The 12,664-nt window shown below is 40.6% G+C and overlaps 1 protein-coding gene across 1 annotated transcript; it reads left to right on the top strand.

The window, feature by feature from the left end:
- Positions 1 to 325: 325 nt before the first annotated feature.
- Positions 326 to 11,735, top strand: tmem110l (transmembrane protein 110, like). Its single transcript, XM_069671401.1, has 8 exons — positions 326 to 553; positions 4,673 to 4,721; positions 4,853 to 4,948; positions 5,033 to 5,154; positions 6,088 to 6,200; positions 7,099 to 7,182; positions 7,281 to 7,412; positions 10,611 to 11,735. The coding sequence occupies exons 1-8, from the start codon at positions 364 to 366 to the stop codon at positions 10,728 to 10,730; spliced, it is 906 nt and encodes a 301-aa protein (XP_069527502.1). The 5' UTR covers positions 326 to 363; the 3' UTR covers positions 10,731 to 11,735.
- The last annotated feature ends 929 nt before the right edge of the window (positions 11,736 to 12,664 follow it).

Raw genomic sequence — 12,664 nt, 5'->3', positions numbered from 1 at the left:
TAAAACAGCATTTCTTGACAGTTCTTTTTGTCCATCCCTTTATAGTTATCTCCTGCTTTTATTTTGAAACATTTCACCGGAAGCTACACTTTCCGTTTGGATACTTGACGGTACGTGTTTTCGTGGACATAAACATGGATGTGAGTCAGAAAATCGATCCTATCGTCTTGCTTTAACAGCGTGAGATGTAGTTGCAGTCTCTGGAAACTTTGAAGGAAAACTTTACCGTGAATCGATCGCCGGAAACTCAAAATCTGGCGGTTTGTTTTCCTCGAGTAAAGAGGGGTTAAGCCCTTCTTTTCCCACAGAGGGTGAGCTTCTTTTGTCTCCAACGGCTGTGTTGTTTTTAATCGGGTCAACATCATGGACATGTACGGATACAGCGGGGTCTTCTTGGTGAAGAGATTCTTGGACAATGGCCCATTTGAAGTGACAAACATGTCTGACATTAACAAGGCGAATCCTCAGGGCTGCGATAACGGTGCTCTGACGGACAGGTTCGGCGTCTTGATCCAGGGACTCCTGGCTATAATTGCCTTCAGTACGCTGATGTGTGAGTATCTGAGCCGTCTTTCCCGAGTTATCCTTGTGACTGAAAACATTTTACTATCACAGTGTTTTTGTGTTAATTCAGGGAGTGTATGCACTAAACACAAAATGCGGAACATTGTTTTTAAAAGGCAGCGCTAGTCCACGTGGCGTTGTGTTGACGTTTGTCTCTGCAAAGCCTCATTAGCTCAGCACCAAACCCCATTTGAAAATATGCAAATTCAATATTGCCTTGCTTTTCTACGAGACCACACCCCCAGGTTGAATATAATTGAAACATTTCTAGGCTCTTGAGGGTTCTGTAACCTTTTCGGCATGAATTACATGCTGTTAACATATTATGACGGAATTTCAGTTATTTTGTGGACAAATTCTGCATCGGGTCATTAGCGTGACACCAAACTCCATTGAAAATATGCTAGTTTAATGTTGCTTTGCTTATCGAACAGACGACATACCGAAGTTGAATATAATTAGAACATGATTTGCCTGATAAAGACTCCTTACTTAATTCATTGTTCACAAATATACAGTTGCACTGAGAAGTGTAAACACAGAATTTCAACAATCGATTGTGGCATATCTATATACCGAATTATCTGTCAAGACCCAAATTAACCATAAATAATGAAGATATATCTTACATCACTGGTTTGTGTGCCTTTAAGCAAAGCGGAATCCAAATTACGATGTTTTTAAGGGAAGTGTTGTCTCTCCCTAAGGCAGGATGACACGTGTTTGACCCAGGGCTGCAGTTAATAATCACAAATCATGTCTTGAGTTAACTTGTATTTGCATATGTTTATTGACTACTTTGACTACTGTTCAGTGTGTTCAGAATGTGCTACGGTTGATTTACAGAAACTTGAACTTCACTTATCTCTCTGTTTTTAAATATGACACAGTCTTGTAAGCAGAAGTTTCACAGTGCAGGCAGTTTTAGTAACAGCATTTCACCAATGTTCTAGTGATTTTGACCTTTACAGAAAAACAAAACGCTCCTTATCTACAGACAGAAACTCAATATACTCTACACAATGACTATTGACGACTAAAAAACGAGTGAATCAGTGGCAGCTGATTTGGAGAATGTTGGGCATTGTACCAGTTTTGGCTTCACAGACAATGTTTTTGTGCTTCTGCAGCACCGGCAGCTGAAGGGCGTTAATATAGGAACATTGGAAACTGGATCCAGTTATCTAACGTGTTGTGAACGCAGCCTCATATGTCTAATGATATTCCAGTAACATTGTATGTTAGTAGTGAAATATTAGTTTATATGCAAATGTTTTTTCGCTCATGTAGGCAAATGTTTGCTCCTTAGCTTGGACTAAAAAGTAGTGCCATCTTGTTGGATTTTACAGGGACTGTAATAAAAACAAATACAATCAATTTCCCTAAAATTATATTAAATAAAACCTGTATTGCGTTACATATCGTATTGCCAGTTTCTTGCCAATATACAGCCCTTTATATGGTCAATATACTTCTTTTATTTGGTAAATTGATAACCCAGAAGTAACATAAACAGAAATGGCCGTGCATCCTGAGTGTTATTCATGTGTAGTATTTTGTGAGTGTGTTGCCGTCTGATCTAATAATTAGAGTGTAGTTCTAAAAGGTCACTGCAGTCATGTTGATTTCATCAGCTAATCAAGCGGCCGCGTTCAGAGCACTGAAGTGTTGCAGAATCAGGCCAGACCTTCAGGGTGAGTGAGATCAATGAGCTCTAACCTGCACTCAGTTACTTATTAGAGGAGAAATCGATACCCACTCCTCGCTCATTCCCCCCCCCCCCCCCCTTTCCTGCTCTCAGCACAAGTGTCGTTCTTGGTCAGAGCACATGCATCTGTTAATATTTACACCACATTATTTGAGTGCAGCGGAGCATTAAGGGCCCTTCAGCTATGATCACGGTGGCGATGTGCCAAGGCACAGCCGAGGCTGCCGGCGCCGTGCATCCCTCTGCTGATCTGTGGTCAGGGCGCTCTTCCTCAAAGGCTATTTCTGGGAGTTTCCTTCCTTTGAGTTGTCATTATTCATGCACTCAAATAAGTCAGATAAGGGCTGAATACGCCGTGCAGCTAGCACAGTTTCTATGTGCAAACTTTCAGAGCAAATATTTGGAAGCTTATTCTGATCTGATGTGTGACTAAACTCCAGTTTTTCCTGTTGTGACACACTTTTAATTTACTTAATACGTGTTCACAATGTAAATAAATTGGTAAAATACTTGATTTGTCAGCAATCTAGGACTGCCACTCATGATCGTTTACATCATCAGTTCATCTGTTGGTTATTTGTGTGAAAAAATCAAAGTAGAGCCTGACTGATATTATCCATTGGCCGATATTATTTGCCGATATCATAGCGATATCAGTTGTTGGAGCTTTTTACATAGTTGATTATTTTATAAGGATGCACGATATTGGATTTTTTGCCGATATCTGATATGCCGATATTTTACAACTCATTTAGCCGATTACCGATACCGATATTTTTTCCCTGCACACCTAATTGCAGAGATCATCAACTCTCTTCTGTATTGGAATTAGCGTACAGTATAATGGTGATACTCTTATCACATGTGTTACAACAGTCGGGGTGACGGGTCTTGAGATGGTTAATCCAGTTTGTAGTGTTGAAAGACTTTGCCTTGGCTCCTCCTCGCATCACCGAAGCTGAGCAGTCATTGCAAACAGCAGTTTTTCTATCTATTTCAGACACTTTGAAAAACTTCCACACCACCGACATTTTGGCTTCTAACTCTCTCATGCTGCAGGTAGACACACGTGACGTCGTCACGCTGCGCCGCGCCACGCCGCGCCGCGCCGCGCAGGTCTTCCTCGCGCCGGGGACATTGCGCCGAGGTCGAAGTATGCAGCAGCCCATTATTTTATCTGTTAATTATATCGGCGGTTATCGGCGTGTTGGCTGATATCCGATAGTTCATTTTTCAGCCGATATGGTGTTGGCTGATACCGATAACGTGCCGATAATATCGTGCATCCCTATTTACATGTATTTATTTGTTGTTATTTCGTTTGAAGTTTGATTCTATTTGTGTTATTAATATATTTAAGTATTTATTTAGGCTTTTGTTTGAATCAGTAGTTTGACGTATATGTATGTGTGCAGGTGAGATAGAGTAGGGGGCACAAGAGAAGGTGATTTTTTTTTACCAGGACACACCAGAGAAAGAATTGTTTTCTTGTGAGTAAAAGTTGCTAAATACATATAAAAGATTTTTTGCCTTGAAAGTTTGTTCTGATCTGCGTACGATCCGCTCTCCCCGTGCCACATCGGCTGGTTTGATTTGTAGTTCTTGTTGGTCAACGAGGCCAAATCGCCACTGTATCAGTAATGAAAAATGATGTTTTTTTGAGGATTTGCATCGATATAAAAACAGTGTCATCATATCATCGTACGCACTCCGACTCCATGCTTTACAATCCTCTCAGCAGTGACTGCAGCACATGAAGCAGAGCGTCACAGCTGAGCAGACGCTGGTCCGACCTAGAATTAGTTTAGTCTATGTTATAAAGTTACATATTCTTTAATAACGTTACTCGTGTAAGAAATCAGCGACTTGGAAAGTCATATCAGTGCAATATTGGTGCACAATCCTCGTAGAAAAGGTGTTTTTAATCCATGTAATCAGCGAGTGTTTTTGCTTGTTCATTATTTGGAGATAGGGCATTATTAACGGCTGGCAAAGGCTCTAAAAAACTGCTGTTTAGTAGTTGTAGCCTCAATGCTATTTTAGTATTTATTTATATTTTGTACTTTTGCGAGACCAAAAACAACTGATGGATAACTGGGGGGGTTAACAGATGTAAAACACGTCTGCAGGACGCCTCGATCCTGATTTCACATGCAGAGTCACATTCTCTGACCTTGTGAGATGGAGAGATAGAGGAACAGTGGGCGTCTGTTCGCCCTGAGCCCGGCGGGGAGAGATGGAGTTGTTGTGGCGGCGTGAAAACGAGGACATGCGTGATCATCCCCGCTCCCCCTCTGCCCTGCAGAGAGACGAGGATGTGGAGGTCAAACTTACTGCGAGTTAACTAAACAAAGTCAAGTTGGAACATTAATTGATTAACTTTTTTTTTTTGGTCTGCAGTGAAGAGGTTCCGGGAGCCTGTCGGGATCAGACGACCGTGGAGGATCTGGTCAGAAATACTTCTTTTCTCTTCTTCAACTTTCATGCTGTTCTTGACATTAAATTGTTTAGAAAGACATTTTTAGACATCCAACACATAAAAAAAGACATTAAATATCCTCCATTTGATCTTTATTCCAGGTTTTTTGACACGTCCAAGCAGGCCATCGGTGCTCTTTTCATCCACTTTGCCAACGTCTTCCTCTCCACGCTCACCAAAGAAGACCCATGCTCCCTGTGAGTTATTGATCAGCTTTAACAAGTCACAGTAAAATGAGGATCAGCTGTCTGAATGTGACTTCTTTTATGTCTTCTATAAAGGTATTTGATGAACTTCCTGCTGGACGCCACGCTGGGGATGCTGGTCATCTGGCTGGCCGTGAAGCTGGTCTCCAAACTGGTGGAGTACAAATGCTGGACGCTGCTCATGTTCGGAGAATATGGTGAGACATCATCTGCTTTGAGCTTCTTCTGTCGTCATGTAACATAAACTCCCCCAGGAGCCACTAGAGGGTGCTGTAGACCCACACGAGGTTTATAGACAGGGAGGGGATCCAGCATCTCCAGCTGCAGCCCCGCCTGGAAAACATTCCCAGCGGCTTCAGAGAGGGATCAACTCCACGCCAGTTATTACGCTCACTCTGCTGCTGTTTTTCCTTCCTTGTGTGATGGAAAATTTAACTTTAACAACCCGCAAGAGATCTGTACTTTTTCTTGAGAACTGGAGAGTCAAGTTCATGTTTGACTTCCTCTTTCTTTTATTCTGAAGAGAACACAGTTTTATAAAAAAAAAAGCACAAGGCGAGTTTATGTAATCCAGAAACACCTTGAAGTGAAGATCTGTGTGTTTTCTCTTTTTTGTCTCCATCCGTCTGTTTGTGTGACTTCCTCCTCCCTTCTTCCTGCCTTAATGACAGACTTGTCCTCCTTTGTGTCTGTTGTGGCGACACACCTGTGTAAAACACCTTTTTGAAAGGTTTAGGTAAGGGTTAGAAGGACTATTTAAGGACTATTTTTATCTAAGGACAGAGCGTGAAAATGTCTTTTTGATCTTGTTGGTAGTTTAAAAAGTTGCTCCTTTAAAATAGATTCACGCTAAAGCTGCAGAGTTTTATCTTTGCAAGTTGATATTAGTTTTAAATCAGACAAAATAGCAAAATACTTAAATAGTAGAATAGAATAGTAAACATATATATATTCTTATTTCTCCAACTATTTAATACATTCTTTAAATGTAAGGTTACTTTTGTCTGCTTCTGAAAATTAGCTTTGCAAGCTAATGACATTGTTACCCTGCAAAGCATAGGGAAAAATCTAAGAGAGATAAGCTGCTATAAGTCTTAAATAATGAAGTTATACCCCCTTTCCTCCCCCAGGTGACCCTCCCCAGGCTGCAGCGTGGCTCGGTCAGTGTGGCATCTACCTGCTCATCATGGTGCTGGAGAAAGGCGTGATCAGCCTGGTGCTGCTCGTCCCCGGGTGGTCCAAAGTAAGGAGACTGCACCGCTTACTCGTGCTGCTTTCAGGGCCTGTGGGAAATATGTGTAATATAAAAGGAAGATTCTCAGAGATTTTCTTCCAAAACACAGGAGGAATATATGCTTTAAAAAAAGGATATTTTTACATCCTTTGTTCTTGACCAGGTCAACCAGACTCCATGCAAAAAACTGCTTATTTAACAATCTTCTCTTTATTCTGTTTCTGCTTTGTTTGGTTTGTAGTTTGAGATTCTCTGGAGGCGTCGAGAGATAAAAGTCGTTAGGAAGAGAGAGAATAAACAAGTGAAAGATAAAAAACGACTAATGGAAACTCGGAGTCAATGTGAAAGTCTGAAGGATGTTTTGTTTGCGTGACATTAGGGATCATATCTGTTTATTCAAATTAGCTCTTCTCAAAGCAAAAGATGTCCTTCTAAGGAAAAAGAAAATGGCTCATTTGTTTATTTCTCATTTATTTATCTGTTCTTATTTATTTATGTTCCAGCTGATGAGTTTATTCTGTAAAGTTGTTTGGAGACTTCCTGTGTTTACAGATCACCGCCACACTATTTGATACATTGTTGTCATGAACATTAGTGTTATAAATCAGTCAAGATTATTTGTATTTATAGTCATGCAAATTAATTTAGAAAGTTTTGGTGAAATGCACAACAAATGCACAAATGTTTCTTGAGTGTTTGACCCAATATATCCAGTGTTTTTACACCAAAGATCACAGTAAAATGGGAATTTATTTTTGTCCATGCATTAAATTTGTGGTATTAAAATGCTCTTTATTGAAACAGAGTAAAAAAAATAGTTTTCTACCTGGATTGAATTTAAACAACAGAGTTTTATTGTGTTTTTGCCCTGATGTCATGCGTCAAACGTCTCCTTCCTGTGTTCCAGCTGCAGGAGGTGTTGCTAAGCTACATCGCTAACCCTCAGCTGGAGCTGGTGCTGGTCATGCTCATCGTGCCCTTCATCGTCAACGTGAGCGGTGCTTTTGTGATGTAGTTTTCACACTTTGTTGTATATTTTGTAAAGTCTTTGCAGTGTTCATAATCGTGTCTCTCCGGCTCCCCCTGTAGTCCATCATGTTCTGGGTGGTGGACAGCCTGATGATGAGGAAGTACAAGACGATGAAGAGCCTGGACGACTCGTTTGATGACACTGTGAAGAAGGCCGACGCGCTGCCCTGGGCGAATGCCGACGAAGCACGGGTGAGAATAAATGATTATTTTACCAGGTCAGAAAAGTGGATCCATTCAAGTGTCTTAAAACGGCATTAGTTGTAATGACCAGCAGGGGGCGATTCCAATGGCTACAAAAACATGTCAGATTGAATAGATGTCTATGAGAAAATGAGCCTAATTCTACTTTGTTTGTCTACTGAGGTTAAAGTTATAATCTCAAAGATCTCAGTTTCGTTCTCTTTGGTGCCACCTGTGGTGATAAACTGTAATTGCGGAGCACACTTCCAGATATCCAGACAGTGCTGCACGTGTGACGTCCACGGTTGGCTCCGGTTGTAACTCTTGATTTTCCTGGCTGACGGTCGCTTTCCTTTTCAGACTGTTTGCTTCATCTGAGCGTCGAGTTTGTTTCTTTTTCTTTGGATTTTCACTTCTTGTTGAAGTTGTATCTGTAGTCATCCATCTTTTCTTTGTTCAGCCATAGTAGCTTACTGTTTACTCACAACACTTGCAGAGAGCGGAAAAGCAGCCGCTTAGCTCCGCCTACCCTCTTTGGCAGACCAACCACTGCTGGCTGATGGAAAACGTGTCACTAACTGGGCGCCACAGACACCCAGCTGTCGTCAGTGGACCATAGGCTCAATCTTTCGGCGATAGATAGTGACTTAACAGACATTTATTTACATGAAAATCTTCGAGATTATTACTTTAAAACAGAGGAAATAAAAACTGAGAAAAGTTTATCAGAAGTTTTACCAGACCACTTGGAGAAATCCGTCCGAGCATCTGCTCTGAAAGTGACTCATCGTCGTTTGAAGGGATTATTCCTGATGTTATGAAAAGGTTTGCTAAAGCCAGTTCCCAAACAAGAATGTGAGCGTTTCATTTTCGTGGGTGCTGATGAAGAGCAGAAGACTTTAATGTGTGTGAAAAAAAAAAGGGTGCCAATGTTTGATTATAGATCGTGGTCACACTGGGTGTCAACCGCACCTGTTGTTTTGGGGGATGAAGACAAACCAGATGGATTTTCTCTCTTTAGACTCGATGAGATGAGATGAGTTCAGTCCAAGAAACAGTGAGTCAGAGTCCCTCTCTCTGTGGTCCCTCATCACTGTTCGGATGATGCATTCTGGAAATATTAATGTTTAAATTCCTTTTGAATTCTGTTTACTTTTGTTCTGCTTTTGGAAATTGTTTGATTTTGAGTCCTTGGAAAACCCGACCGCAAAAACACAAACCGTCATGTCATTAGTAGCGACTGTGAGTGTTAGGTTGAGTGCTGGTTTATCCGGACCGATGGCTGATGTTGTGTTTGGGGAAACAGTTTAATATCCTCCTCCTCCGCTCAGCACAGAAGCCCGGATCTTTTCTTTTTTACTCTCTCAGGAAAGATTTAACCGACTGATGTCAGGACAAATCCCTCCCTCCTCTCTCCGTTTCTTCTGGTCGTCTGCCAGGCTGCCATAAATCAAGCCTTCATCCAGGGGAATAAGAGTGACATTCAGCAGTCGTTTCCACGCGCTGATGTTATGGAAAGCAGAGTGAAGAGGAGGAGGAGGACAGAGAGAGACGCATTGACTTGGATGAGGTCTCGGCGGGGGTGGCGGTTGAAGCTATAGCAACAATGCTGCTGTTGTTGCGGACGGTGCTGCAGCTACAGATGATCAGATTCTGGTATCACATGGGGATCATCCAACCCAAAGTCTGATTATAAGTTTACAACAAAAAGAAGCCTGTCGTCGTTCCCCCAACATCTGAATCTGCTCTTTAAAGTGTGCTTTCCCACATGTCCGCCTCTCACATGAAGCAACATATGGAAGGTTAAATTGCCGTAAATGTCATATGGTTGTGCAATTCTGCTCCTTTGGGATTTGAACCCCCGCTGCTGCTGCTGCAGAGTCTTCCAGGCTGCAATTAAAAAGGGGATATTTTCCACTTGAGGCTGGGAATGCAGAGCTGAGATATTTCCCAGCTTTTAATCAGGGATGCAGAATCACGGCATGTCAGAGCTATTGTGAGTTAAAACAAACACATGGCAAGATGTGGTGGATGGTATTCCAAAAAAACGTAATATTTCCAACATGTAAGTCTCGTATTTATGAGGAAATAAATGGATATTGTCTGGCAGAAAAAAAGCACAATGTTGCATGAAGTGAAGGATCTTTTCTCTGAGATTAAAGTGTTCAGTTCATTGGGAAAGAAAAAAAACTAGCAAAATATACAAACTCAAAATTGTTTGAGAAAAAACTTCATCTCTGAGATTGTTACATTTACAAGGGAAAAAAAGTAAGGGAATATTCCATTTTTTTCCTCATTTGTTACTTTAATGTCAATTAAATTAGAGTTTTTTTCCCGCAAATGTGTGATTTTTGTTTTATAACCTCAGGATATTTTCTTCTTCTTCTTTTACTTTTATCTAGTATAATATCCACGTTTTTTTCCTATAATTTTACCACTTTAATTTAAGAGAATATTTTATTTTTCAATGTTAATGACGGCGTTTTAGGGCCATTGTTAAAAAAACAAAAACAGTAATATTCCTAGAATATTAAAAACTAGAAAGTTACGAGATTAAAGTCGTAATTTTGCCCGAAATAATGAAAAATTTGTGAGAAAATAACAAGCAAATTTATGACACTAAAAAGAATTTACTAATTTGCGATAAACAAAAACTAGAAAACTAGTGTTCATAGTTGTGTTTAAAGTAGTTTTGTATATTTTTTTATCTGTAATGCAGGTTTGTTAACTTTCAGTATCCGTCATGGGGGGCAGCAGAGGGTCGCTCAGTCTCTCTCTGCTACGAAGTCTGCTTCTTGTTCGCAGAGAAAATAGGCTAAATGTGCGCCGAGCTTCGTGCCAGACACGCGTCTGTGTGAGCAGCAGAGAAACAAGAGGGGGCGTGAACCCCCGCCTACTTTTATGGGGGGTCACGGCTCAAAAAGGTTCCTATAAACACGATTTTACTTGTTTTTGTTTCTTGCAAATGTATGACTTTAATCTCAGTACGCTCGGAATATTACTCCTCTCCTCCAGCTTTTTTTTAATCTTTAACATCATGAACATTAATCTTTTAATCTCTCAATCCTTAATTATTCTTTTTTTTGCCCCAGAGCCTCGATATGCTGTCTTTGAAACCAAACATACAACAGCGTTCACCTACTTGACTGCACTTTTTCCTGGTTGGTGCTTCTGTGGCATTCATTGAAATATTTCGTCTTCTCTCAGGTCCTGCTGACCGTCGAGACAGATACCGACGAGGCCTCAGAGGGGGAGGAAGATGTTGGCCCCCTCCCTCATGTGCAGTACTCTGGAGGACCACTGAGACCCAGCTGGGTGGTGGTATGAACCCAGGTGATGTGACCTCCTACCCATCCATCTTCTGTCCACACCAAACCCTCCTGAGAGCCTGAATATGAGCAAAAACATGCAACATTATCTCCTCAAATTAAAGGTCTAAATATCAGCTTCCTTGTAAGCGAAAGCACAATTTAAGGTCTTATAACCTGTGAATGTGAACACTACAGCCTTACCTGCCTTCCTCTGCACTGAAGGTGTGAATAGTTACAACTGGAGCTTGAGTCAGTGTTTGCATGTGAATCAAATTGCATTTTGGGAATTAGAAGCTCTTCCTCGCACCTTGCTGCAAGAGAACATCAGAAAGAGAAACCACAACTGAGCATGTGCAGAGAGATGAAATAGACTGAAATCAATCTGCCCTCTCTCCTCACTGGGGGCTTTTTAGGGAGGTATGTTGCTCCCCAGAGGGTCGTTGATCGTGTATCATATTCCAAAGAGCAGCAAGCGAGTACAAAAACAAGTGCTCAAAGATTTCAATCTGTCAGTTATCCACCTTTATGATTTCTAATTATAGTCGTTCCTGCACGTTCGCCCTCTGGCTGCTTATTTTAAGTTTGAAAGGTGGTTAATGGTCGTAATTTTTAAAGACGCACACACGTTGATTTATTTCAGCCATGACGGACCAAACATGCAGAAAGCTTCGTTACATGAAAAGGTTTCAGCTCTTTGCTTAGCAGAAAAAAACGGGCAGGAAGTTGTTTTATGGTTTTAAGGACCAGGTTACACTACGTTGTGTTTGTTGTATATAATGGAGTATTGAGACTGTTGGAGGGAAAAACAACCTGCGATTTAAAGAATAATGTTGGAATATAATTTTAAATTTTAGAAGGAAAAAGTCGACATATTAGGAAAATAAGTCGAAACTTTTATAAGACAAATAAGGTCATGATATGTTAGGTGAAACGAGCCTGAATGTTTCTCGAATAATAAGATAATTAAGTGTCAGTAAATTGTTTTTATGCTTAAATCTCTTAAAGGAATAGTTTCGGAAAATGCGATTCTTCATTCCAAGATTTGGGGCGTTTGTTTGTACTGTTTGTACATTAAGTATGAAGCTACAGCCAACATCTGATTAGTTTAGTTAGCTTAGCATAAAGACTGGAAACTCCGTTCAAATGTAACAAAACCTACCTACTTACTAAACACCTTTAAAACTCACTAAATAGCACATTACATGTTGTGTGTTTAATCTGCACAACATGTGAGGTGTAACAGTGACATGTTGGGGTTATAAGAAGAGTTCTGTGAGGGGAGCAGTGACTGCCTGAACACAGACAGGCTAGCTATTTCCACCTGTTTCTAGTCTTTGTGCTAAGCTAAGCTAACCATCTACTTGCTGTCCTTTTTCATATAACAAACTAATATGAGATAAGGATGAATCTACAGCTAGAATGCAAATTAAAGTTTCTCAAAATATTTCAACTTTATTGACAAAATCTCTTCTTTCAGTGGGAAGACTCAGTAGCTGTGTATTGATATGGCACATTTCTTTATTTATTCTTTTAATATTTTACTTGACTTTACATATTGTGGTCCAGTCTGTGGTAACGATGTTGGAAGTGAACGTTTTTAGTGAGTAAAATAAAGGTGGTAAATGCGCTCCTTAATCAGTCTGTGAAAGACGTGCGTTTCTTTACATTCATCATCAAACACGTCCGTTCTCCTGTTAACGGTTTTAAAGGTCTAAAGTTCGACATATTCCGTCTGTAATGTGTAATTTTGTATTCTTATGTACCTTGTATGTATTTTTTATTACAAACAGAATCATGATCATGTGTGTAAAACGGCGCAGCACGTCCTGAAGTGTCACTATCGGGCTGCTACCTGCCGCAGTGCTACTTACCGAATGTATCTCTTTAATCTGAATAAAGATGATTGACACATGAACCTGCGTGTTGGTGTTGAATTCCTGCGGCGACCGG

The sequence above is a fragment of the Semicossyphus pulcher genome, unplaced genomic scaffold, assembly GCF_022749685.1.
Source record: "Semicossyphus pulcher isolate SPU_LCO1_2020_fin unplaced genomic scaffold, fSemPul1.0.p SCAF_20, whole genome shotgun sequence".
Taxonomy (NCBI): Eukaryota; Metazoa; Chordata; class Actinopteri; order Labriformes; family Labridae; genus Semicossyphus; species Semicossyphus pulcher.
The sequence above is the reverse complement of the archived record's forward strand: the minus strand, read 5'-3'. Positions and strand labels throughout refer to the sequence as shown.